The 26,437-nt window shown below is 50.4% G+C and overlaps 1 protein-coding gene across 1 annotated transcript in view; it reads left to right on the top strand.

Annotated features, from left to right (window-relative positions):
- Window positions 1–26,437, top strand: part of plxnb3 (plexin B3) — an 86,847-nt gene that overhangs the window by 11,310 nt on the left and 49,100 nt on the right. Inside the window, exons 2-4 of the mRNA XM_038298426.1 lie at window positions 22,661–23,065; window positions 23,142–23,874; window positions 24,984–25,163. Coding sequence (XP_038154354.1) covers window positions 22,677–23,065; window positions 23,142–23,874; window positions 24,984–25,163 — 1,302 coding nt within the window. The 5' untranslated portion in view covers window positions 22,661–22,676. The remainder of the gene's footprint in view (window positions 1–22,660; window positions 23,066–23,141; window positions 23,875–24,983; window positions 25,164–26,437) is intronic.

The following is a 26,437-nucleotide window of genomic DNA, read 5'->3' as shown; positions in this document are numbered from 1 at the left end:
AAATCTTTTTCTATTATCATTTTCTTCTAATGTTCCATTACAGTTTTGGAGGAATTTCCCTCAACACCAAACCCAACCGAATGGCTGCATTAAAACACATAATGCTCACTGCTACAGGCAGAGAAGGGAAAGAAACAGACCTGGAATTTTTCCCTTCGCCCTGCATCAGGCGAGCTAACATCGATTTTACGCGGTACAGCCGCTCTCACCAGAGGAACGGCTTCAGACCGCAGGCAGAGCTTAACTTCAGATTGCTCTGAGCTGCAGACAGCCCGCTCTCTGTACAGGCTGTCATCATGATTTGCTAACTAACTCACAGATCTGTTGTTTAACTTTGCTTCATGATGTTACCGCTGCAGTAGGAAGAGTAGGCTGCTCTAGACTGACCTGACTATTCACTTCTATTCAGTCTATTTCTATAGCTCCAATTCACATCATGTCATCTCAGGTCACTTTCCAGTTCACCAGATCATCCAGTCAGATTGATTCAAAGTTTTCTATCTAAGGAAAACCAGCTGATTGCATCGACTCTTCGACTCTTCAGCAATCCCTCACACCAAGCATGCTTGTAGCGACAGTGGAGAGGAAAAACTCCCTTTGAACAGGAAGAAACCTCCAGCAGAACCAGGCTCAGTGTGAGCGGCCATCTGCTGAGGCCCACTGGGGTTCAAGGAGACAGAAGCAGACATAGAAAAAGAAGCATAGATACAAAAGGCAACTGTCAACCAGCTCCACAGGCGGCCCCGTCCAGGAAACACACAGCCAGGCAGACGAGCTAGCTTAGAAATTGAACTAACAGATTGAACTACCAGATTCTGCAGAGTGGGAGAATAGAGATAGAATGAAGCAGAATGATGAAAAAGGGGTCCCTATGTCCTCCAGCAGTCTAAGCCTATAGCAGCATGCCGTAAATCCTCTAATATTGAAAGACACGTTATTACCAGTAGGTCTGGTGGTAACCAGGCAACTTGGCTAGGGTAGCTTGGTCATCATCTTGCTCTTGACTCGAACGTGAGACTTTAGTTTTCAGTTTACCATGGCAGCGGAGAGATGAAAATCTATATGGCCTGAGTGAAATAAAGGCCCCGTCCTATATTAGAGGATTTACGGTAACTATAGAGATAGCTCAGGATAACCTGTGCCACTCTAACTAGAAGCTTTATCAAAAAGGAAAGGTTATAAACAACACTACCAGCCATGTCCACCGCCTCAGGATCAGGATCAGGCAGCTGCAGTGATGGAGGTGAATATTAATGAAACTAATGATTTAGTAAATAGAGTCCTACTGTAGAACCTCAACTTCTAAAGAAGTATTTTTACTATAATATCAAATGTAAATACGTCACAAGGAGAAGTTTATAATAAGGATGAAATGCCACTGCAGCGGGTATGGAAAGCCAAAAGTGTCACATTTTTAATGCATGAAATGTGAAACTTTTAATGTTGCCTGGGACACATTTATTAAAATAATAGAAAGATTTTTATTCCTAAATGGAGTTATTAGCCATGGCTAACGTTAGCCCGTCTGCAGCAGCCCTCTCTCTGCATAGCCGCGTGTGAAGGACCGCTGGCTCTGATGGCGAGTTTTTTGTGTTTATCATATTGTGTTCATTATTATCTCTCCACTAAATGAAGTAAGAATTTATTATTATATAGAGACTATAAATAACAGGAGGTGAAATGCAGCTCTAGACGAGCCGAGCGTGTGGTGACATCATCAGTACGCTTCTGCTCCAATTGACAAAGATTTGCTTAACCTGCTCCCCGAGTCCTATCTATCTATCTATCTATCTATCTATCTATCTATCTATCTATCTATCTATCTATCTATCTATCTATCTATCTATCTATCTATCTATCTATCTATCTATCTATCTATCTATCTATCTATCTATCTATCTATCTATCTATCTATCTATCTATCTATCTATCTATCTATCTATCTATCTATCTATCTATCTATCTTCTACTGTATTTTCTCTCAGGATCTGGGATTAGAGGAGATGGATTAATGTTTGTTCCTTAGAGCTCTTTAGGTTCCCAGTTGGTGCCTCAGAAATTTGTCCCAAACATCAGAGTGTCGATGAGGCAAAGCTGCTCTCTGATTAACTAGATTCCATGTCAGCCACTGAGAGCCCAAGTCAGAACCGACCTCAGCTGAACTTCCAGCTTTCAGGTTAATTAACTGCAGGGTGGAATAAATTGGTCTCTGAGCTCCTGTTTGGAGTCAGTTAACCCCCCACCCCCAAACAGACACATACCCCCGCCAAACACACACACGCGCAGACACACAGACCGCCCCCAACCCTCCAAAAACACACAGCTCCTGCTGCTCTAAATGTTGTACTGTTTCTTTAAATGACTGCTCTCCCTGCAGATTACTGCTGAGGGAATAATGTGGTGTCACTGAATCAGCTGAACATCCACTGCTGGGGTGGGGTGGGGTGGGGGTGGGGGTGGGGGGGGTGTTGCAGCTGTCTTCATTCAACAGCTTCAATTTCACTAAACTTAGAAACACATTGAGACGAGGCGGTAGCAGAGGAACTTAAGAACATCTAGCAGAGAATAACATGATAAAAAAACATCTTAGAAGAGGAACGTGATGAACAACAGACATTATAGTGTTCAGAGGAACCAGCTGCTGAGGAACATGAGAACAATCGGCTAATGAAGAAAATCATAAAAACAACCAGAAATTAAAGGATATACATTCATATAATTGTAGAGGAACCGGATGAGAACAACCACCATCTGAAGAACGTGATGAGAACAATTAGCGGCTTTTATTTCTATCATGACGATATGTGATTGGTGATCAGCTGAAACTGTTAGTGATAACTGTACGTTGCAGATACAGAGTGGTTTAGCTGTTGTCACGGTAACAGTCAATGTAGATTACAGACAGGTGAGGCATTGTACAAGGCATTGCAGGTGTGAGACATTGGAGAACAGACATCATCTGTTAGTGTGAGCACTGTGATGGATTCCACCTATGTGAGCGCCTCGATGCGGGTTCCAGCTGCGGGGGCGCCTTTATGTGGGTTCCAGCTGTGTGAGGGTCTCGATGCGGGTTCCAGCTGCAGGGGCGCCTCTATGTTGGTTCCAGCTGAGTGAGGGCCTTGATGCGGGTTCCAGCTGCGGGAGAGTCTTGATGCGGGTTCCAGCTGCGGGGGCGCCTCTATGTGGGTTCCAGCTGTGTGAGTGCCCCGATGCGGGTTCCAGCTGCGGGGGTGCCTCTATGCGGGTTCCAGCTGCGGGAGAGCCTCTATGTCGGTTCCAGCTACGTGAGAGCCTCTATGTGGGTTCCAGCTAAGTGACGGCCTCGATGCGGGTTCCAGCTGAGTGAGGCCCTCGATGAGGGTTCCAGCTGAATGAGGGCCTCGATGTGGGTTCCAGCTGCGGGAGAGCCTCGATGCGGGTTCCAGCTGCGGGAGAGCCTTGATGGGGGTTCCAGCTGAGTGAGGCCCTCGATAAGGGTTCCAGCTGAATGAGGGCCTCGATGAGGGTTCCAACCGCGTAAGAGCCTCGATGAGGGTTCCAACCGCGTGAGAGCCTCGATGAGGGTTCCAGCTAAGTGAGGGCCTCGATGCGTGTTCCAGCTGCGGGAGTGCCCCGATGAGGGTTCCAACCGCGTAAGAGCCTCGATGAGGGTTCCAACCGCGTGAGAGCCTCGATGAGGGTTCCAGCTAAGTGAGCGCCTTGATGCGGGTTCCAGCTGCGGGAGTGCCTCGATGTGGGTTCCAGCTGTGGGAGTGCCTCGGTGCGGGTTCCAGCTGCGGGAGTGCCTCGGTGCGGGTTCCAGCTGTGTGAGCGCCTCGATGCGGGTTCCAGCTGCGGGAGTGCCTCGATGCGGGTTCCAGCTGCGGGAGAGCCTTGATGGGGGTTCCAGCTGAGTGAGGCCCTCGATGAGGGTTCCAGCTGAATGAGGGCCTCGATGAGGGTTCCAACCGCGTAAGAGCCTAGATGAGGGTTCCAACCGCGTGAGAGCCTCGATGAGGGTTCCAGCTAAGTGAGGGCCTCGATGCGTGTTCCAGCTGCGGGAGTGCCCCGATGAGGGTTCCAACCGCGTAAGAGCCTCGATGAGGGTTCCAACCGCGTGAGAGCCTCGATGAGGGTTCCAGCTAAGTGAGCGCCTTGATGCGGGTTCCAGCTGCGGGAGTGCCTCGATGTGGGTTCCAGCTGTGGGAGTGCCTCGGTGCGGGTTCCAGCTGCGTGAGCGCCTCGATGCGGGTTCCAGCTGCGGGAGTGCCTCGATGCGGGTTCCAGCTGCGGGAGAGCCTCGATGCGGGTTCCAGCTGCGGGAGTGCCTCGATGCGGGTTCCAGCTGCGTGAGCCCCTCGATGCAGGTTCCAGCTGTGTGAGTGCCTCGATGCGGGTTCCAGCTGCGTGAGCCCCTCGATGCGGGTTCCAGCTGCGTGAGCGCCTCGATGCGGGTTCCAGCTGCGGGAGTGCCTCGATGCGGGTTCCAGCTGCGGGAGAGCCTCGATGCGGGTTCCAGCTGCGGGAGTGCCTCGATGCGGGTTCCAGCTGCAGGGGCGCCTCTATGTTGGTTCCAGCTGAGTGAGGGCCTTGATGCGGGTTCCAGCTGCGGGAGAGTCTTGATGCGGGTTCCAGCTGCGGGGGCGCCTCTATGTGGGTTCCAGCTGTGTGAGTGCCCCGATGCGGGTTCCAGCTGCGGGGGTGCCTCTATGCGGGTTCCAGCTGCGGGAGAGCCTCTATGTCGGTTCCAGCTACGTGAGAGCCCCTATGTGGGTTCCAGCTAAGTGACGGCCTCGATGCGGGTTCCAGCTGAGTGAGGCCCTCGATGAGGGTTCCAGCTGAATGAGGGCCTCGATGTGGGTTCCAGCTGCGGGAGAGCCTCGATGCGGGTTCCAGCTGCGGGAGAGCCTTGATGAGGGTTCCAGCTGAGTGAGGGCCTCGATGCGTGTTCCAGCTGCGGGAGTGCCCCGATGAGGGTTCCAACCGCGTAAGAGCCTCGATGAGGGTTCCAACCGCGTGAGAGCCTCGATGAGGGTTCCAGCTAAGTGAGGGCCTCGATGCGTGTTCCAGCTGCGGGAGTGCCCCGATGAGGGTTCCAACCGCGTAAGAGCCTCGATGAGGGTTCCAACCGCGTGAGAGCCTCGATGAGGGTTCCAGCTAAGTGAGCGCCTTGATGCGGGTTCCAGCTGCGGGAGTGCCTCGATGTGGGTTCCAGCTGTGGGAGTGCCTCGGTGCGGGTTCCAGCTGCGGGAGTGCCTCGGTGCGGGTTCCAGCTGTGTGAGCGCCTCGATGCGGGTTCCAGCTGCGGGAGTGCCTCGATGCGGGTTCCAGCTGCGGGAGAGCCTCGATGCGGGTTCCAGCTGCGGGAGTGCCTCGATGCGGGTTCCAGCTGCGTGAGCCCCTCGATGCAGGTTCCAGCTGTGTGAGTGCCTCGATGCGGGTTCCAGCTGCGTGAGCCCCTCGATGCGGGTTCCAGCTGCGTGAGCGCCTCGATGCGGGTTCCAGCTGCGGGAGAGCCTCGATGCGGGTTCCAGCTGCGGGAGTGCCTCGATGCGGGTTCCAGCTGCGTGAGCCCCTCGATGCAGGTTCCAGCTGTGTGAGTGCCTCGATGCGGGTTCCAGCTGCGTGAGCCCCTCGATGCGGGTTCCAGCTGCGTGAGCGCCTCGATGCGGGTTCCAGCTGCGTGAGCCCCTCGATGCGGGTTCCAGCTGCGTGAGCGCCTCGATGCGGGTTCCAGCTGCGTGAGCGCCTCGATGTGGGTTCCAGCTGCGTGAGCGCCTCGATGCGGGTTCCAGCTGCAGGAGTGCCTCGATGCGGGTTCTCGCTGCGGGAGAGCCTCGATGCGGGTTCCAGCTGTGTGTGCGCCTCGATGCGGGTTCCAGCTGCTTGACGGCCTCGATGCGGGTTCCAGCTGCTTGAGCGCCTCGATGCGGGTTCCAGCTGCGTGAGCGCCTCGATGCGGGTTCCAGCTGCTTGAGGGCCTCGATGCGGGTTCCAGCTGTGTGAGCGCCTCGATGCGGGTTCCAGCTGCAGGAGTGCCTCGATGCGGGTTCCAGCTGCTTGAGGGCCTCGATGCGATTTCCAGCTGCGGGAGAGCCTCGATGCGGGTTCCAGCTGCGGGAGTGCCCCGATGAGGGTTCCAACCGCGTAAGAGCCTCGATGAGGGTTCCAACCGCGTGAGAGCCTCGATGAGGGTTCCAGCTAAGTGAGCGCCTTGATGCGGGTTCCAGCTGCGGGAGTGCCTCGATGTGGGTTCCAGCTGTGGGAGTGCCTCGGTGCGGGTTCCAGCTGCGGGAGTGCCTCGGTGCGGGTTCCAGCTGTGTGAGCGCCTCGATGCGGGTTCCAGCTGCGGGAGTGCCTCGATGCGGGTTCCAGCTGCGGGAGAGCCTCGATGCGGGTTCCAGCTGCGGGAGTGCCTCGATGCGGGTTCCAGCTGCGTGAGCCCCTCGATGCAGGTTCCAGCTGTGTGAGTGCCTCGATGCGGGTTCCAGCTGCGTGAGCCCCTCGATGCGGGTTCCAGCTGCGTGAGCGCCTCGATGCGGGTTCCAGCTGCGGGAGTGCCTCGATGCGGGTTCCAGCTGCGGGAGAGCCTCGATGCGGGTTCCAGCTGCGGGAGTGCCTCGATGCGGGTTCCAGCTGCGTGAGCCCCTCGATGCAGGTTCCAGCTGTGTGAGTGCCTCGATGCGGGTTCCAGCTGCGTGAGCCCCTCGATGCGGGTTCCAGCTGTGTGAGCGCCTCGATGCGGGTTCCAGCTGCGTGAGCCCCTCGATGCGGGTTCCAGCTGCGTGAGCGCCTCGATGCGGGTTCCAGCTGCGTGAGCGCCTCGATGTGGGTTCCAGCTGCGTGAGCGCCTCGATGCGGGTTCCAGCTGCAGGAGTGCCTCGATGCGGGTTCTCGCTGCGGGAGAGCCTCGATGCGGGTTCCAGCTGTGTGTGCGCCTCGATGCGGGTTCCAGCTGCTTGACGGCCTCGATGCGGGTTCCAGCTGCTTGACGGCCTCGATGCGGGTTTCAGCTGCTTGAGCGCCTCGATGCGGGTTCCAGCTGCGTGAGCGCCTCGATGCGGGTTCCAGCTGCTTGAGGGCCTCGATGCGGGTTCCAGCTGTGTGAGCGCCTCGATGCGGGTTCCAGCTGCAGGAGTGCCTCGATGCGGGTTCCAGCTGCTTGAGGGCCTCGATGCGATTTCCAGCTGCGGGAGAGCCTCGATGCGGGTTCCAGCTGTGTGTGCGCCTCGATGCGGGTTCCAGCTGTACGTCATCTGTTAGCTGAGCTCCAACCATCAGATTAACTGCAGAGATTTAAAAAGGGGGATGGCAGCCTAATCTGTGTGTGAGACATCAGCTTCAATGGGCTTTAAATCACTGGGTGGCCTATTTACCAGCATCAGTTTCAACAACTACTCAACAGAACCAAAATAGAACCTGTTCTGTTCTGCAGCAAACAGTTTTAAGGTTCTGCAAGGATCTGATCACAACTAGAGTTTTCCAGTTTAAGGGTCAGTTTGTTCTATACAGGGAAGCTTTGAGTAAGTGGCGTTGTTCTGTCAGAACCTCTCCATCGAACGGGTTCTGATTGCGGTCCGATTGGCTGTAGGGCTCAGGTGTTAATCCTTTATACCGCCCTGATCTAAACATGGCCCGGTCAGGAGCTGAACCTGGTCCATTAGAGGTCGAATGTGGTTGGGTCACATATGGAACGTGGCCCGGTTCTAAAGTGAACGGATCCGCTCAGATCCAGGTCACACTGAAGCCCATCAGACTGATGAAAGGTTCTGATGAGTGAAGTTCTGTCAGCTGCTGATGCAAGTCTCTGAAATCTCTGTCATTCTCTGCGGGTCGACACCTCCACTCCTCTACAGATTTATTCCAGACATTCCTGGGTTCTGTTCAGTTGGTTCTGTTTCAGGTTTCTAAGCCCTGTTTTGCTCTGGTTCTGTGTCGGCCGGTTCTGACAGATTCTGCTGCTCTGTTCCGTACGCACCACTTCCTGATCCTGATATGGTTCAGTTTGATAAACCAGATCATTATGTTTGACTCAGAAGAACCAGAACCACAGTGGGTTCTGGTTCTGTGTCTCAGAATCTCTTTCAGTCACAGATCAGGGAAAAACTGTGCTGAGAACCACAGCCTTTGCCCTGAACTTTGTCTTCCAGGCTTCAGCCGGGGTTAGAAAAAAATCCGTTAGAAGAAGCTGAAGGTATAACCTGAAGGCCAGCAAACTTTAAAACCCAGAACCATCGGGCCAGCATTCACCCTGTAGCGTTCTTAAATGAAGTGGTCCGATCCGTTCAGATGAGAACCGGCTGAAGCCTCATTAGACCTTCAGTGATTGATGAGGGTCTCCTCTCACCGCCCTCCAGCCAGCTCCAGGTCAACAGGAAGTGATTCATTGCCTGACCTCAGAGGCGACCTTCAAGGCAGATGGAGACTGAACCAAAACCCAAATCTGTGGGACAGAAGCCAACGCCGTACGGCGCACAAAAAAAAAGAAAATGAACAAAAAGGTTCCGTGTGAGACGACCGCAGGCCCTGATAATGATGGGCTGGTTCTGGTTCTGGTTCCTCGGTTTGGCCGGACCTTAGCGTGCTTTGGGTGGCTCCACAGGTGATGCAGTGTCTGGGCTCAGGATCCAGGTCCGGGTCGGGTTCTGATACCTGCTTCAGAATATTTTTATTGCTGTCTTGCTCTTTGTGGTTCTGTTTAGTAAAATACGGATCCAAACGGATCGGAACATTGGTTTCAGATCCTCTTTATTTCAGGTTAAAATCATCTCTGTTTGAGCAAATGGACCCGGCAGAACCTGAGGAGCAGAACCAGGAGAACATTAGCGGAGCTCCTCTGCAAACCTGTCTTTCCTGTGGTTCCAGAGCGGCTCCTGATTGGCTGCATGGAGCTGTCGGCTGGAATCAGGTTCTGTAACTCAGACAGATGACTTTAATAAACCTCAATTAGCTGACGGGTTTCTGTCCCTCCTGGGTTCCTGTAGTTCCTCTGGAACCAGCCGAGGCGGCGAGCGACGAATAAAGTACTTTGATTGGATGTTTCCTCCTCAATTACTAAGAGTCACCTTTCACCTCCTCCCCTCCCCCGCAGCCGCTGCTGCAGCTGGTTGGTTGGTCTGAACGAGCTGCTGTTCACGCTCCGCAGCCCCCCCTTTATGCACCCCCCCTTCACTCGTCCTTCATCCTTTGTTTCTGCTCCAAACCCTCAGATACCTGAAACACCAGACCACACCCACTCAGCTCTACAGGAGAGGAGAGCCTCCATCCTGCAGCAGCAGATTTAATGGCAGGGGGGGGGGTCCTGAAGTAGGTTCCCTCTGCGGGCCGGTTCCCCCTCAGGGTGTGAGTTAATAATGACTGCCTGCAGCTCTGCAGCACAAACGGCATCTGGTTCTGTTCATCACGGGGGACACTGGTCCGGATCCGGCTTCAGAGTGTGGGGTTCTCACTCTGGGACCGCTGCAGAACCAGCTGCAGCTGGTTCTGCAGCTGGTTCTGGTTCCTCTGGAGGTGAACAGGTGGTTGGTTCTGCAGGTGGTTCTGCAGCTGGTTCTGCAGCTGGTTCTGGGATCGGTACCGCTGGGTTCTACAGAACCTCAACAGTTCCAGAGGGAATGGTGGACGGCGGCCTGAAGCAGGAGTCATGGACGGTTCCTGCATCTCATGATGGTTAGAAGTGAAGCTGAAGATCTGCTTCAGCTGCAGGTTCTGGTTCTGGTTCTGGTTCTGGAACCGTTCAGCTGTAAACATGGAAAAGTTGGAAGGTTGCTAAACGGTGAAAAATACTGGCCCCGCCCACTTTGTGTTGTTAGATTTCTCTTGTTGTAGAGAAAGCTCGTGGGGGGGGGGTGAATTTAAAAGGGACGTTTCTGACGTTAATGCAGAAATCTGGAATCACATCATGAACACCAGCTGCTCACACACGCCGCCGCCATGCCGTCTTTGTGAGGACATTCTGCAGGAATCAGGCCCAGGTCCTGGACCTTGGTACTGGTCCTGGTTCTGGTTCTGGTTCTGGTCCAGATCCAGGAGGCGTCTCAGGACCCGCTGGTATCTGATGGGGTGACCCTGTGTGATGAATTTTGCATGAGGGCCCCTGATGTGATGCAGACAAACACTCACACTCTTCACGTCACATTAAACATTCGGCGGTTACCGTGACAACCTGAACTCTCACCTGCTGTGGCCCGCCAGCCGGGATCCAATCCGCTGACAGCGACCCGGCTGAAAGTAGCATGGATAACAGCTGACTGATCAGAACCAATGGGTGCCGTCTGGGACCAGAACCGGCCGGTTCCATCGCGGTCCACTCGGGTTCTCCTGCTGATGTTGAATGTCTTTCTGGTTCTGTCTCTCATTGGTTAACTAGAAGATTAAGAGCAGGTTCTGGTTCTGCTGGTTCTGGATATGGACTGGTTTAACTGGGTTAGAACTGTGTTTCTGGTTCTGCAGAGGTTCTATTCCAGCTGGGCCAGTCAGAGGGGTGCGGTCTCAGATATTCTGCCCCCCTCCCCGCTCTCCTTTCAAATGTTGCGTTGGCCCCGCCCCTCATGCATAGACCACGCCCCTCTCGTTTTCTCCTAACAATGACAGCTGCTCGCACGCCCTCTCCTTCTCCGTCTCAGTCTGTTGTTGGAATGAAAGAGCAGCGGAGGTGAGTCTCTCTCTCTCTCTCTCTCTCTCTCTCTCTCTCTGTGAGTCTCTGTCAATGTCTCTCGTTCTTTGATTGGTCTGATTGACAGCTGAGTCGTTAACGAGGACCTGAGTTAATTAGTGACTCTGTGAGCTTTTATTTTGAAAGGTCATGCAGCATGGAGTCAGCTGTCCGTGTCACTCAGTGCGCTGACAGAGAACAACAGAACCAGTGTGTCTGCGGTCGGTTCTCTTTGTGTTTCTGTGGGTTGTTCTGCATGCCAACCCCCCACCACCACCCTCACCCCACCCACCCTACAGAGTTTGGATCTGCTTTTGTTTTGAAAGGTCCCATTCAGCTGTGGAAAACTCTGAGGAAGAGGCAGAACTTGTCAGTCCGTTCTACTCAGTCTAGGCTCTAAACAAAGAACTCTTAAATGGTTCTGTAGCTCCTGGAAGATGTTCTGATGGGTCACCTGACCGTGAGGTTCTGGTTTAATCGGTTTCTGCTTGGTAAATGTGGTTTCCGTGAAGCTGGTTCTGTCTGGTTCTGGTTGCACTAAAGGTGTACAGGGCATAGGTTCTACAGCTGGTTCTACAACTGGTTCTGCAGCTGGTTCTGTAGCTGGTTCCGGTTCCTCTGGAGGTAAACAGGGCACTGCTTCTGCAGCTGGTTCTGCAGCTGGTTCTGGTTCCTCTTGAGTTGAACATGGCACTGGTTCTGCAGCTGGTTCTGCAGCTGGTTCTGGTTCCTCTGGAGGTAAACAGGTGGTTGGTTCTGCAGCTAGTTCTTTGTGGTTCTGCAGCTGGTTCTGTGTGGTTCTGGGTGGTTCCGTGTGGTTCCGGGTGGTTCTGGGCAGTTCCGTGTGGTTCTAGGTGTTTGCGCTGCAGAAGCGAAGGGGAAGCAGCTCCACTGAGGTGTGATGTTGCTCTGCAGGAGCTGCTTCCTGACGGCCGCTAGAAGCTTCTTAGGTGTGAAGTTGATGCATCTCCTGACTTCCTCTGGTAACCAGAACAACTTCAGAGTCAGACGCTCTGAGCTCAGATTATCAGAACCGGACCTGAACCAGAACTGGGCCTCCAGCTGCAGAGGATCAGGAGGAAAACTTCCACCGGTGCGTTTTTCTTTGTGATTGACGTTTCTTTTCAATCAGGAATTCTCTGGAGTTTGATCAGTTCTTCATGGTTCCTCAGGATGTTCTGTTGGACTCAGATCTGCTGTTTCTGATGGAAAAGAACCTTTGAAGACGTGGCGGTTCACAGTGGAAACGCTTTGCAATTTCCATGTTTAGTGTTTTCTTTAACCTTCCATCCGGTTCGTGGTGAGGCATCTAGAGAGCTGAGACAACTTGTGAGATTATCTATCAGATTATTTTAATGGTCGTTAACTCATTTGGTAATCAAATTATAACCTAGACTAATATACACAGACTCTAAAACATGCCAATCGCTAAAAGAATATCCAACCAGCAGTAATTAAGCTGCAGTTTAAACAGTTTTTTTGCTGTTCAAAAATATTTTTAAACTTGCTATAAAGTTTTTGGCTTTTAAAATTCCAAACATTATTTTATTTAGAAAAGTAAAGTTACAAAAAATATGACTGTTGTTAAAACGATCCACAGATGAACCAATTACTGCGTTAATGGACAGCTGTAAACCCCTGGCTGTGTTATGTAATAATCCAAATCTAAACTCGCAGAGCAACATCTCGGTTCTTTGGAACATTTCTGAAAAGCAGTAGAAGATGTTGTGAAAAACGTCTTTTCTATTTTTTACTGATTGATGCTAGATTCGTAAATCACTGCGAACGTATTAGTTTTAGGTAAAGATAATGATCCGTTGCTCATACCTGCTGACCGGACTTTTCCATTATGTTAAAAGTTCTCTATTCTGTCACCATTGTTCTAAAAAAAGTACGTCTTAAGATCATTTGAGGCGAGAATATTATACTTAAAGCATCACCATATGGCCCATTTATTGATTTAGTCCCTATTTAAAGCAAGTTCGGATGTTGAGAGGACTGTGGCAACCAGCGGAGCTCTGAGGCTAACCGCAGCGTTAGCCCATCTGCAGCAGCCAGGGCTAACGTTAGCCCGTCTGCAGCAGCCAGGGCTAACGTTAGCCCTGGCTGCTGCAGATGGGCTAACGTTAGTCTGTTAGCCCATCTGCAGCAGCCAGGGCTAACGTTAGCCCATCTGCAGCAGCCAGGGCTAATGTTAGCCCTGGCTGCTGCAGACGGGCTAACGTTAGCCCTGGCTGCTGCAGACGGGCTAACGTTAGCCCTGGCTGCTGCAGACGGGCTAACGTTAGCCCTGGCTGCTGCAGACGGGCTAACGTTAGCCCTGGCTGCTGCAGATGGGCTAACAGACTAACGTTAGCCCTGGCTGCTGCAGATGGGCTAACGCTGCGGTTAGCCTCAGAGCTCCGCTGGTTGCCACAGTCCTCTCAACATCCGAACTTGCTTTAAATAGGGACTAAATCAATAAATGGGCCATATGGTGATGCTGTAAGTATAATATTCTCGCCTCAAATGATCTTAAGACGTACTTTTTTTAGAACAACGGTGACAGAATAGAGAACTTTTAACATAATGGAAAAGTCCGGTCAGCAGGTTCCTCAGGATGTTCTGCAGCAGCCAGGGCTCACGTTAGCCCGTCTGCAACAGCCAGGGCTAACGTTAGCCCGTCTGCAGCAGCCAGGGCTAACGTTAGCCCGTCTGCGGCTTCCCTCTCTCTGGATAGCCATGTGAGAAGTACTGCTGGCTCGGACGGAGGAAATTTTTGTTAAATCATTATTATCTCAAGACGATTAATAACAGGAGGTGAAATGCAGCTCCAGACGTCAGGAGTACGTTTCTGTTCCAACTGACAGATTTGCTCTGCAAGCTCCCTGAGTCCATACTTTCCTACGTGTAAAGAACACACTTGGCGAGAACACGAGTCTATACTTGCATTCTTGTGTATTAAGAAATGGCCTTATGTATGTTATGTATGTTGTATGTTGTGTAATGAAACAGAGGCTGGATCCAAATAAACCAAGACAGGTTAGTGATGTTTGAACAGTTTATTGAACAGGTTGCTTTGAGAGCGGGACTGGATCTGATTGGAGCAAACAGGCTGCAGGCAGACAGGCTGGCAGATAGTGTGAGGTTTACCAGTTCGTGATCCAGGAGGGGAAGGCTGATACTTAAGCGGAGCTTTTCCGAGTTTGTGATCCAGAGCGAGGGGAGCAGGGAGTCCGATCAGAACGATTCAGAGATCCAGGGATCCAAAGGCAGAGCAGAGAGGATATTCAGGCAGGCAGAATCAGACGGGGGTCAGGCAGGCTCGGTATCAGGAGACAGATCGGGTGAGAAACAGATATTTCTTGAGATGCTGGACTATTCTTACCGGGTTGGCACGAGATAATCTGGCACAGAGGACTGGTCTGATGGGGTTTATATACTGATGGAAACAGGAGACTCCAGTCAGAGCTGATTGCAGACGGGTGGAGCAGAGCAGGTGAATGGACTGAGTGATCAGGTTACAATCAGTGCAGAGACCATTACATACTGTGGAGCTGGATGTTCTAAGGAGGACCCTTAACGAGCTGCTGGCCTCAACGAGCTGCTGACCTTAACAAGCTGTAGGATAGGGAACGTTGCTCCAAGCACAAAGTTCCAAACCTCACTCAGAATGTTGGATATTGTCAGTCAGCTAGTTCCAGATTACATACTCTTGTTGGAGAAAAAAAAATCCAGGTGGATAATGCAATTTGGGAATTGGCCTATAAGGTTAGAGCAGGTTGCAAGTAGTCGGTTCGATCCCCTTTGGGTTCTGAGCTAAACCTCACTGGCCGACACACAATGCCAGCCCACTGCTCTCCAAGGGGATTGGTCAAAATACAGAGAATGATTTTCCCCAATAAAGGGATTAACATATGAATATCAGAACTCTAGGAAGATACTAAGAGGAAGCAGCATTGGGAGAAGAACCCCAGATGGGACCATCAATACCAGAGGTAGAGGAGAAAAGATGACATGAGATTGCTGCCAAATTTCCCCCAGACAGAGTTTGAACAGTCAGTCATCCTCCCAGTGGCCATACCATAGCTGGACTCTTTGAGGGTTAGAGTGCCATTGGCCATATCCCCTATAGCCACCAGCAGCAGCTTGAAGCCCTCCTTGAGAACCCTCTCTCAGGTAGGCCAAATAAGCAAGAAGGGTGGGACAGCGTACAAGAGAACCCCAAGACCAGGGATGAGCTTGTTCATCCCGGCTCAATCCACCCGACACCACAGAAGACAATGAAATGATGCTTCTGTAGCAAACATATCCACCTCTGCTCAACCAAAGGGGTCCCAAATCATATGCCCCACATCGCTCTACCTGGCGGGTAGTGGATGACTGAGATGCAACAAATTTAATATGAGGCCCAACTGTGACATATGGGCAAGAAGCTGGCATGTGTCCAGATAGGCTCTTGCTTGAGAGGGGACGAGAAGAAGCCAGTCGTCCAGGTACGGAAGAACCCTGATCCCTGACGTTTGGAGAGGAGAGACGCCTTCACGCACAGAGTAAACACCCTCGGCAAAAGAAAGAGGCTGAGTGGGAGCACCTGGACCTGCCCAAACCTGAGAAAGCATGTTCCACTGCAATAGGAGCATGAAAGTAGACGGCTGTCAGATCAATTGACGTAAACTAGTCTTGTTGGATCAGAGCTGCGTGTTTTGGTTTCGGGTGAAAACCAACAGACTGCCGCACAGAGCTACAAACTAGCGATAGTGTCCGAGGTGTGCCAGACGTTGTGGACGGCACCACAGCCAGAGTTTCTGCCATTAGGTACCAAACAGGAAATACGCACAGTGTAGAGCGGATGTAGAATAGGGCTGAATGATTAACTGCATTAGCAATAATATCGCGATATTGTGAAACGAGATTTTCTAACCGCAAAGGCCACGATTTGATGGGTCACATTATCAGGGGTGACCTTCTAGCAAAGTAGAACGGAGGGAAAGTTGATACTCGTATGCGAATATCAACTCGCGATGGGACATCTGCGTTAACTTCGAGACTCATGCAGAAGACTTGTTTGCTGAGCATAAACCAGGCTTTAGATGTTAACTACAATGGTGGGCGGGGCTTGTTCTTCAGCTTCCACTATGGGCGGTGTAATACTATCTGCATCTGTGGGGAGTTAGGTGTGGGCGGGCCTCATATATATACCATAGTGGATGTTCCGCTACATTTTCTGCCATGGCTTAAGGATCTGCATCAGTGTGGCTCAGAGTTCAGCTGCTCTAAAGGAGAACCTGGAACATTCCTTTGGTTCTGTAAAGCAGACCCGATCCTACATTCCGGTCGATCTCTGACTTTGTATCTCAGTAGCTAAAACTCTCTTGAGAACTGCAGTGCCTGTACGATTCTACCGCAGTGTTTTTCTTTGACTTATCCGTATGTTTGTTGTCATGACAACTGCTTGAAGAGCATCGTGTGATCTAAGGGCCCTTCCTCAGAAAGGCTGCAGGGGGCGCCAACATCTCCAGAGGAAAGGTGTAAATGTGCTGGAGGCAGGTGATGGAAAAACATTCCGTCACTCTGATGATTGGAGACGAATCTGTGTGCAAACCCCCCCCCCCCCCCCCACACACACACACACACACACACACCCCCACACACACCCACAGACCGAGGGCAGATGTTGACATGCGTAGGTTTGATGGCCGTTAATGATATTGATGCTGATTCCATCACTCTGACCGTGTGTGTGAGTATATAGTATCAAAGTCTTGTAGTTATTAATATTTCATGTCTGCAGTGATCAGTATTCAGCTGGTGGAGCTTCAGAGCTGCAGCAGCTGCTAAGAACTAGAGCAGCAAAAAGGATCCCTATAAGCTGCAGCCCAGAGTTCTGAGAGTTCTGGTTCTGAAAGCATTTCCTCTCATGCAAAAGTTTTGCACAAATGTAGTTTATTGTAGGAAAAGAAGCCGCGGCAGGACGAGGAACCTTTGACGACAGGGGTGGGTAGAACCCCGTTCTGTTCCTCCTGAAATATCTGACAGGAGCTGAGATGAAGTGTGCCTGTTTGTTTTTATCGCTGATGTTGAAGTCTTCCATTAGAACCTAATCTTCAGGTTATCAAGGTTTCTTGCAGCAGATCCGGTGTTTTCCTCATAGAGGAATCTCATTCAACATGGCATCAACAACAAGATTCAATTGGGATCGGGCCCAGAGTTCAGAGGAACTGCAGCTTTGGTGCTTCGTTTTGATTAGCTAAGGTTTACCATTTCAGTTCCTCAGGTCCAGAAGCAAGAAGGACACACTGTGAACAGAGAACTGTCCTAAAGTCAGAACCGTCAGTCTTCCTGAGTGTTTCTTAGCATCTTTCCCAGGCTAGACTGGTTCCAGCTAAATGGTTCTGAGAACCGTAATGATCTGAACGCACCACCTCAGGAAGCGAGGAAACCAATGCTAAAGTAAACCGACTGGAACCCTGAGACTCTTAAAGCCAGAACCCGAACATTTCCCGCTCTATGTAAACAGGCTGCCTCTAAACAATTCATTAAGCTCCTGCTGCACTGATCGGTGTCACCACGGCAACAAATTAACTTCCTGTTGGGACCCTGATGACGAGGAGAACTCGCTTAGAAGATGTTTTTAAAAAATGACTTTTCATCCTGAGACGAGTGAAATCCTGCTGAGCTCAAACGGGTTTGTTTCTCCGCCGCCCTGAAGACTACGGTACAAACAAATACTTCACACAAACACTGCACTACACACATATACTACACACATACTACACACACTCACACATATTCATGAGATCACGGCGGGGAGACACAACAACGCTTCAGAACAGTAGGATCCTGGCAGACAAAGGAGGAGAAACAAAGAGGGAAACTACAAGTAGTGGGTGGAGTACTGTAAGGAGTATCCTGAAGTACAGTAGGAAGTACTCTGGCAGGTGGTATGCTTAAATCTGTATTATTGTATGAAATATTTTGTAGTACAAATATGGAGTACTCTGAAGTACTGCATGTGGTACTTTGTAGTAGTGGTAGCGTAAGGAGTAATCTGAAGTACCAAATGAAATACTATGAAGTGCTCTATAGAATACTCTATAGTACCGTGACCTGAACCCAGTTACTGTTGGCTCCATCTGGGCCTGATCAGCTGATCTCTAGTTCAGAATCTGGACCGGTTCTGCTTGGCTGATGGTTGAAGACGAGGAGAACCCACGGTCCAGTCTGTTCTAGCAGGTTGTCCAGGTCCTGAACCAGGCCCAGATCATCATACTACCACCGCCCTGTTTGACTGTAGGCAGTTTTACTCTGGATGTTCTGGTTTGTCTTATCAGTGGACAAAACATTTCCCCTCAAAGTCTCTGAGCTCATCGAGACAGACAGACCTCTGGGTTCTGTTGGCTTAGCAATGGTTCTGCTCTCAGGTGTCCTCTCCTCAGTTTCTTCTTCTTTTAGTTGAATCCATAAGGGCTGCAAAAAGATATATTTTTAATCCAGTTGCCAAACTCACCCAGAGCCATAGCTCTGTTGAACCGTCCATTCCACCTGCTCTTAGCAGCAATGATTTTATGGGATTCTTTATAAATAAGATTGATCTTTTTAAAAATAAGATCATTAGCACTCCTCTATCGATTGGTTTGTCTCTGGAGGGGGGGGGGCAGCATCTGAGGTAGTGATGGAATCTGAACCGGGTTTAGACTGCTTTGATCCAGTTGTAATTTGCTGTAATTAAACCTCTGCTTAAGAAACCGTCTCTTGACCCAGATGACTTGGTCAGTTATAGACCTATATCCAATCTTCCTTTCTGATCTAAAATTCTTGAGAAAGTAGTTGCCAAACAAGTTTGCGATCACTTCCACCATAATGAACTTTTTGAAGAGTTTCAGTCTGGCTTTAGAGCTCATCATAGCACTGAAACAGCTCTGGTGAAAGTCACTAATGATATTCTCATGGCCTCAGATAATGGACTTGTATCTGTGCTCGTCCTGTTGGATCTCAGTGCTGCATTTGATCCAGTTGATCATAATATTCTTTTAGAAAGACTTGAAGATTTAGTTGGAATTAAAGGAACAGCTCTAGACTGGTTTAAATCTTATCTATCTGATCGATTTCAGTTTGTTCATGTTAATGATAGATCTTCCTCATGCTCAAAGGTTACCTGTGGAGTACCACAGGGATCAGTGCTAGGACCAATTCTCTTTACTTTATACATGCTCCTAATTGGTAGAGTTATTAGACAGCATGGGATTAATTTCCACTGTTATGCTGATGATACCCAGCTATATCTGTCTATAATCCAGATGAAGCTAACTCATTACATAGATTACAGGCATGTCTGAAGACATAAAAACCTGGATGACTCTTAACTTTCTGCTTCTGAATGCAGATAAAACAGAAGTTATAGTCTTTGGACCAGAGTCTCTGAAAAAGAAGCTGATTAGTCAGTCACTTCATTTGGATGGGATTAAACTGATTTCAGATAATAAAGTAAAAAATCTTGGTGTTATTTTTGATCAGGACCTGTCATTTAAATCCCAGATCAAAGAGGTTTCTAGAATTTCCTTCTTTCATCTGAGGAATATTGCAAAAATGAGAAATCTCCTGTCCAGGGGTGATGCTGAGAAACTAGTCCATGCATTTGTTACTTCAAGGCTGGACTATTGTAATTCTTTACTATCAGGAAGTCCACAAACTGTAGTTAAAAGCCTTCAGCTGATCCAAAATGCTGCAGCCAGAGTTCTGATGAAAATGAAAAAGAGAGATCATATCTCTCCTATCCTGGCTTCTCTTCATTGGCTTCCTGTTAAATCCAGAATAGAATTTAAAATCCTCCTTCTCACATATAAAGCCTTAAATGGCCAAGCTCAATCTGATATCAGAGATCTGATTGTTCCTTATGTTCCTAACAGAGCACTTCGCTCTCAATCTGCAGGTTTACTAGTGGTTCCTAGAACTTCTAAAAGTAGAATGGGAGGCAGATCTTTTAGTTATCAGGCTCCTCTCCTGTGGAACCAACTACCAGTTTTAGTCCGTGAGGCAGACACCCTGTCTACTTTTAAGGCTAGGCTTAAAACTTTCCTTTTTGATAAAGCTTCTAGTTAGAGTGGCTCAGGTTATCCTGATCTATCTCTATAGTTCTGCTGCTATAGGCTTAGACTGCTGGAGGACATAGGGACCCCTTTTTCATCATTCTGCTTCATTCTCTCTCTATTCTCCCACTCTGCAGAATCTGTTAGTTCAATCTCTAACGTTCTGCTCTCTCTGCTTTTTCTCATAGTAGCTTCATCTGGTCTGTTCCTGTTTGGCTGTGACTCCATCCTGGAGAGAAATATCAGCTGTGCTGCTGCCATCAACACCTTTGTTTCTAGATGTTGGAGCTTGGCCTGTTTTCCAGTGTAGTCCTGTTTCTCTGACTGTGACTAACTGGATGTGCTCTCTTCATCCTCTGACATGGGAGCTGGCTCGGAGCTCGTCTGCCTGGCTGTGTGTTTCCTGGACGGGGCCGCCTGTGGAGCTGGTTGACAGTTGCCTTTTGTATCTATGCTTCTTTTTCTATGTCTGCTTCTGTCTCCTTGAACCCCAGTGGGCCTCAGCAGATGGCCGCTCACACTGAGCCTGGTTCTGCTGGAGGTTTCTTCCTGTTCAAAGGGAGATTTTCCTCTCCACTGTCGCTACAAGCATGCTTAGTGTGAGGGATTGCTGAAGAGTCAATGAGTCGATGCAATCAGCTGGTTTTCCTTAGATAGAAAACTTTGAATCAATCTGACTGGATGATCTGGTGAACTGGAAAGTGACCTGAGATGACATGATGTGAATTGGAGCTATAGAAATAAACTGAATAGAATTAAACTGGTTCCTCTCCACTGTTCTACGTTCTCTCTCTGTGTGGGTCGTGGTTCTGACTGTGGTCCTGGTTCCCCAGATATGGACCTGTAGCTCTGATAGATGTCAGAGACTCGGGTTCTGTTTATAATCAGATCAGACAGGTTCTATGCAGGTGCTTGGTTCCTGGTGTGGCTGATGTTCTGCCTCAGTAGAACCGGATCCTGGACCGGTACCAGAGTTGGCAGGCAGTTCCTGCCGCTGGTGTCCTGCTCAGTGGTAGTGCAGTGGTGCTCTGAGGAGGGAGAAGGAGAGGAGGGAACGGTTCTGGTGAAAAAATAAAACCCAGGAACTATTCAGAACCGGGTCCCAGAACAGAAGCAGCTGTGAAGCTCCTCTGCAGACTGAAAGTAGGACGAGAACAAACGCAGTGGGAGGGAGTCGCCGAGAGGGAAGGACAGGAAATGAACAAAGAGAAGAAATTGAAGAGCGGAGGAGCTGCGCTGTGTGTGTGTGTGTGTGTGTGTTGGCTCTTTGAAGATGGAGTCGGCAGAAAAAGCATAGAGATAGTGTGTGTGTGTGTGTGTGTGTGTGTGTGGGGGGTGGGGGGGGTTGCCTGAGGTGAAGCAGCCTGTAATCATCACCTCTCTGTGATGAAAGCAGCCTGTCCCTCATTAACATACGGGGGGGGCAGAAACAAAAGAGGAGTTTAGAAAACTGCAGGGATTAGCCGAGTAAACTGCTGCAGCATCGTCGTTACCATGGTAACCACCAACGCCAGGAAGTTCAGTTGCTCGGAGCAGCACCTGGTTTCTCCTCCTGAGGTTCAGTTCCTCTAAGCTTTCTTGTCTTTCCAAACCATCAGAACCAGGCTGGTTCTGGAGGGTATGGAGATTCTGGGCCGGCCCGGTTCTGAACTGATCCGATCCAGGAATGTGTTTGACTGTGGCTCTTCATGCAGCTGCACCTCAGACCTTCTGTTCCATTAAAGATGGTCCAGATGGAACCCTGCTGATGTGCGGTGGTTCTGCATCCTCACCAACTAAAGGTCCAGTTACTCCAGAGGAACCAGCAGGTAACCCTCAGATGGAGGTTCTGGTCCTGGGAATTCCCTGGATCCGTTCAGGTTCCGTCCTTCAGGATGTTCTCTCCCTTCAAGGTTCTGCCTCTTTTGCTCTTTCTAGAGAAAAAAGGTTCCAGATTCGTTCTGCTGTTCAGATTCCTTCTGTTGTCTCTTCTTCTTCTGCCCACGTTCTGACCTCCACATCGTTCCTTCATCTCTCTTCTCCTCCATTAATTATGGATGAACCTGAAAACATGCAGGATTCCCATGGAGACGTGAACTCCAGGTTCTTTAACCAGAACCTTTCTGGTTAGTTTCCAGCACAGACCCAAACTTTACGGGTTCTGATGGACCTGTAGAACTTACCAGAACAACAACGGGAGGAACTTAGAGAAGAACAGAGAGAAGAGGGAGAGAACCAGAGATCCTGATGTTCTCTGCTGTGAGGTTGAGCTCCCGGTTCTGGAACCGGATCGGTTCGTTCAGCTGCAGAACCGCGGCCCCTGAGGTCAGAGCCGGGTTCTGCCATTACAGGAAGAATGGAACCAGTTTAACCCAGTTTACCACCCCAACTGAGTCCCGTAACATCCCAGTTTGAGGTGTTGAGATGTGTTGCTGTGGATACAGGGCTGTTGCCATGGTAACGTTGCTACAGGCAGCTACAGTTGGACGGTCAGATGGAAAATGCGAAGCGGAGAAATGTGTGAATGAGTTCTGCTGCTCCTGCTGGGCTCAGGCTCACCTGCTCAGGTGGATTTCCATATTTCCCATTTGAGGCGTGGATCATCGATGCCGCTCGCTCAGAGCGCACGCCGTCATGGTCGGGTTCTGCTCAGACCCTTCCTGCTGGATCCACAGAGGAAATCAGGCTGGATGTCTGCTCAGAGACTCTGTGGGTGGATGCTTTTCACAGCGTAGCTCTGATCTCAGGTCAGCGCCGCTTCCGTTCCCCGCCTGCTGCTGCTGCTGCTTCTACGCCGCCATTCCTCCCATAACCGCCTGAACAGCACAGGCAGAACCTGACCTCTGACCCCGACACGCACGCAGGTTCAGCGGCGGTTGGGTCAGAACGTTCCGGCTGCTCAGATCTGTCTGCTCTCTGATCCGACTTTAGCAGAACCATCTGCTGATGACCTTCTTCTTCTTCTTCTCACCTGTTGCAGGTAAAGAGGAGCTGCCATGTTGGCCTCCTCCATCTCCTCATCAGTCCTCCTCCTCCTCCTCCTCCTCCCTCCCTCCCACTCTGCAGACGACTCCGTCCAGCGGGTCCAGCTGGATGGCTCCCCCCTCTCTCACCTGCTGCTGGACCCGGGGGCGGGGCGTCTGTATGTGGGCGGAGTCGACCACCTGTATCAGCTGACGCCTGACCTGGAGGTGGTGTCGGAGGTTAGGACCGGCCCTGAGCTGGACTCCCCGGACTGCCTCCCCCCGATCAATCATCACGACTGCTCCTCAGCCACGCCCACTCATAACCACAACAAGCTGCTGCTAATGGAGCCGGGGCAGGGGGCGGAGCCAGGGAGCCTGATCGTCTGTGGCTCCCTGTTCCAGGGGATCTGTGAGAAGCGGTGAGTCTGTGCTGATTTGTGGTTCAGCGGATGCTGGACTGACCGTCTCATGATGCGTTTCCTGGTTTCTCAACAGGAGTCTGTCCAACGTCTCTCAGCTCATCTACCGGACCTCCAACCCCGTCGACACTCAGTACGTGGCGGCCAATGACCCCCGAGTCTCTACGGTCGGCGTGGTGATAACCGTCCAGAACAAACAGGAAGGGGCTGCGGCCGGCGGCGAGCTGCATCTCATGCTTGTCGGTAGAGGCTACACCAGCAGGGGTCCCGGGGACATCCCACCAATCACCACCCGCCGCCTGCACCCGGTGACTCCGCCCCGCAGAGCCTTCTCCCAGGAGGAGGAGCTTGGAAAACTGGTGGTGGGAAGTTACTCCGAGTACAGCAACCACTTTGTGAAGGCGATCGTCCACGACGATCACGTCTACTTCTTGTTCTCCCGACGGGACATGCGACATAAGAAGGAGTACCGCACGTACGCCTCGCGGCTCTGCACCTCCGACCGCAGCTTCTACTCCTACGTGGAGGTGCCGCTGCTCTGCCGCGAGGGATACAACCTGGCCCAGGGGGCGTGGCTCGGAAACGTCTCTGGTAGACCAGCGCTGTTTGTTGCCATGGCAGCAGGGCAGGCGTCCACGCCTGTAGCGACGAGCCGCTCTGCGCTCTGTATCTATGGGATGACGGAGCTGGACGCCATGATGCGGCGAGCGCAGGAAGTGTGTTACACGAAGGAGGGGCGAGACGACGGAGGGCATGAAGTGGCGTACATCGAGTACTACGTGTCGTCGAAGTGTCTGAAGCTGCCGAAGGTAAAGATGTGAGAACTGGACTGATTTTATTAGCTTACCTGTTTCTAACCGGATCTAAACTGCATAAACCACAATCCCTCTGATGCCCCGTCGATATGACATCATCACATGTGATGAGGTCATAGATGGGTCTCTCATAGTTTCACCTGAATAACAGCAGCAGATGTTTATACTGAACCCATTAAGAGAGGAAGAATTCCTGTTTTTAGAGAGCAGTGCTGCCCCCTATAGGTGTAAACGGGTATCGGCTGTTTTAGGTGAAAAAAAAAGTTCATTAGCAGGAATCATCTGGAGACGACTGGAAACAGCTCAGCAGAGCAGGAGCATTCTGACAATCACATAGAAAAAGCAAAGCATTTAGGGCAGAAACTAATGATTATTTTGCAAATCGATTAATTGATAAATAATCGCACAGTCAAAGGCTCCTTAAAAAAGTTTTTTCACAAAATGAAACCAGGTGCAACTAAAACTTTTCCACTTGACGAGTTCTGGATAGAGAATATTAAAGGATGAAAATGTATTTTTTAGTTTCGCCTGGTTTAATTTTGTGAAAAAAAAAACTTCTTTAAGGAACCTTTGGCTACCTGATTATTAAATAATTAATAAAAAAAATTATTGATTTGCAAATAATGGTTAGTTGCAGCAGTTTACGCGTCTCAACCTGTGGATGTTCCAGTGAACACGGTTAGCTTCACTAATCGACGCTCAGCGCAGCAGAAGAAGAAGCAAAATGAAACTTGCTGAAAGTTTAGTCCAGAACGTTTGAGTGAGATACTGTGAGGATGTGATCTGATCAGAACCATGAAGACATCGGTCCTCTAACAGCTCAGGCAGGGAGGTTGGAGGTGTGAGCATCATGGTGAGGGGATGAAAAGGTTGCATCAGACTGATCTGCAACATGTGAGCCATCCTGAAGCTCAGCTGGGGCTGAACCTTTGATCCTCCTGCAGCAGAGAGGAGGGATCATCCGCACGGATCAGCAGGCAGCTGTCAGTCAACCAGCTGCTGGGCAATCTGACCCAAATACAGCCGCCTGCATCTGGCCGGGGGGGGGGGGGGCATTAATGTGTTTGTAAACATCAGGCTCTCTCTCTCCATTCACTCTAAAGGACTCTCTGTCTGAGTACCCCTGTGGGGGGGAACACACCCCCAACCCCATCGCCAGCGCCGTGCCCCTTGGAGTTCCGCCCACCGTCACCCTGGAGACCCAGCTGACTTCTGTTACCACAGCAACGGAGGCTGGACTCACCATCGCCTTCCTCGGAGATCGAGAGGGACGTCTGCACAAGGTGACCCCCCCCACCCCACACACACCCCCACCACACACGTTCAGGTAGTTCCCAGGTGGAACGTTGAGTCGAGACATTTCTGAACACATGGGGGCGCTGTAGCTCAGGCAAACTGATTAAAAGGTTGATGGCCGTTTCTCAATTCACTAGAACGTGAATACGGACTTGTGTTCTCACCAAGTCCGTTCTTGAGAAGAACCCAGTAAAGTCTGGACTCTGGGAGAACGGGAGCACGCAGAATAGATCTGGGTCAATTAGAACAGCAGCGTACTGATGACATCAACACATTCATAGCTCGCCTGGAGCTGCATTTCACCTCCTGTTATTAATAGTCTCTAAATAATAGCTGACCGCATCACGGGCTAACATTAACCCTGGCTGCTATAACGTACATTTCTTATTTAGAGGAGGAAAGCGGGGACGAAGATGTTGTGGAAGAGGACGCCAGGGCGGCAGAAGCTTGGTTTGGTGTAGAAGGCTTCCAGCCGTACATGTTTTTTTTTAGTTTTTACGGCTCTAGCGGCTCGTTTTTCTGACAGTAGGCTGACAGGAAAGGGTGTATGAGAGAGGGGGATGAGATGAGCATGCGGCACAGGACCACAGGTCGGAATCGAACCCAGGTCGGTCGCTTCGAGGACTAAGGCCTCCTGCCGAAGACACAGACGTCCATCCCCGTGAACACTGGGACGGAACTCAATGGGAAAGGAAAGGATTCTGATTCCAACCGTTGCGTATATTAGCTGCGACACATGAATCAAGATGCTATGACTTAAAAAATTTGATTGACAGATGACCGTTGATATATGATTGGCCGAATTTAGGTGTTCAGGCTGACGTAGAACTAACTGGCCTGCAGAAGATAACGTGAAAAAAACAGATTTTAAGACAGGATTCTTTTAAAAATAGAAATTTTCAAAATTTTGGGATGATATAGTCTGATGAAGAGAACATTTATATACATGTTTAAGATAGAATTATTTGACATTTAAATATGATTCCCTACGACTTTAAGGTTGGTTTTTCTTTCCTGACATAGATGGCTTCCTTCCTCTCAAACCACCTGTCTTCTTTGTCCAAAATGTGAACATTCTGGTCCTCCAAAGAATGTCCGTCCATCAGGTGTAGGTGTAGCGCAGAGTCTTCTCCAGAGGAGGGCGCTCTCCTGTGTTGGGCCATGCGTCTGTGGAGAGGTTGTTTGGTTTCTACAATATAAAGATCAGAGCATTCCTCACTGCATTGACCTGCAGACACTCTGCTCAGATTGGGGGGGTTGG

This window comes from Cyprinodon tularosa, unplaced genomic scaffold, assembly GCF_016077235.1.
Source record: "Cyprinodon tularosa strain WSP-4 unplaced genomic scaffold, ASM1607723v1 ctg407, whole genome shotgun sequence".
Classification (NCBI taxonomy): domain Eukaryota; kingdom Metazoa; phylum Chordata; class Actinopteri; order Cyprinodontiformes; family Cyprinodontidae; genus Cyprinodon; species Cyprinodon tularosa.
Note: the sequence above shows the minus strand (reverse complement) of the source record. Positions and strands in the feature narration are given on the sequence as shown.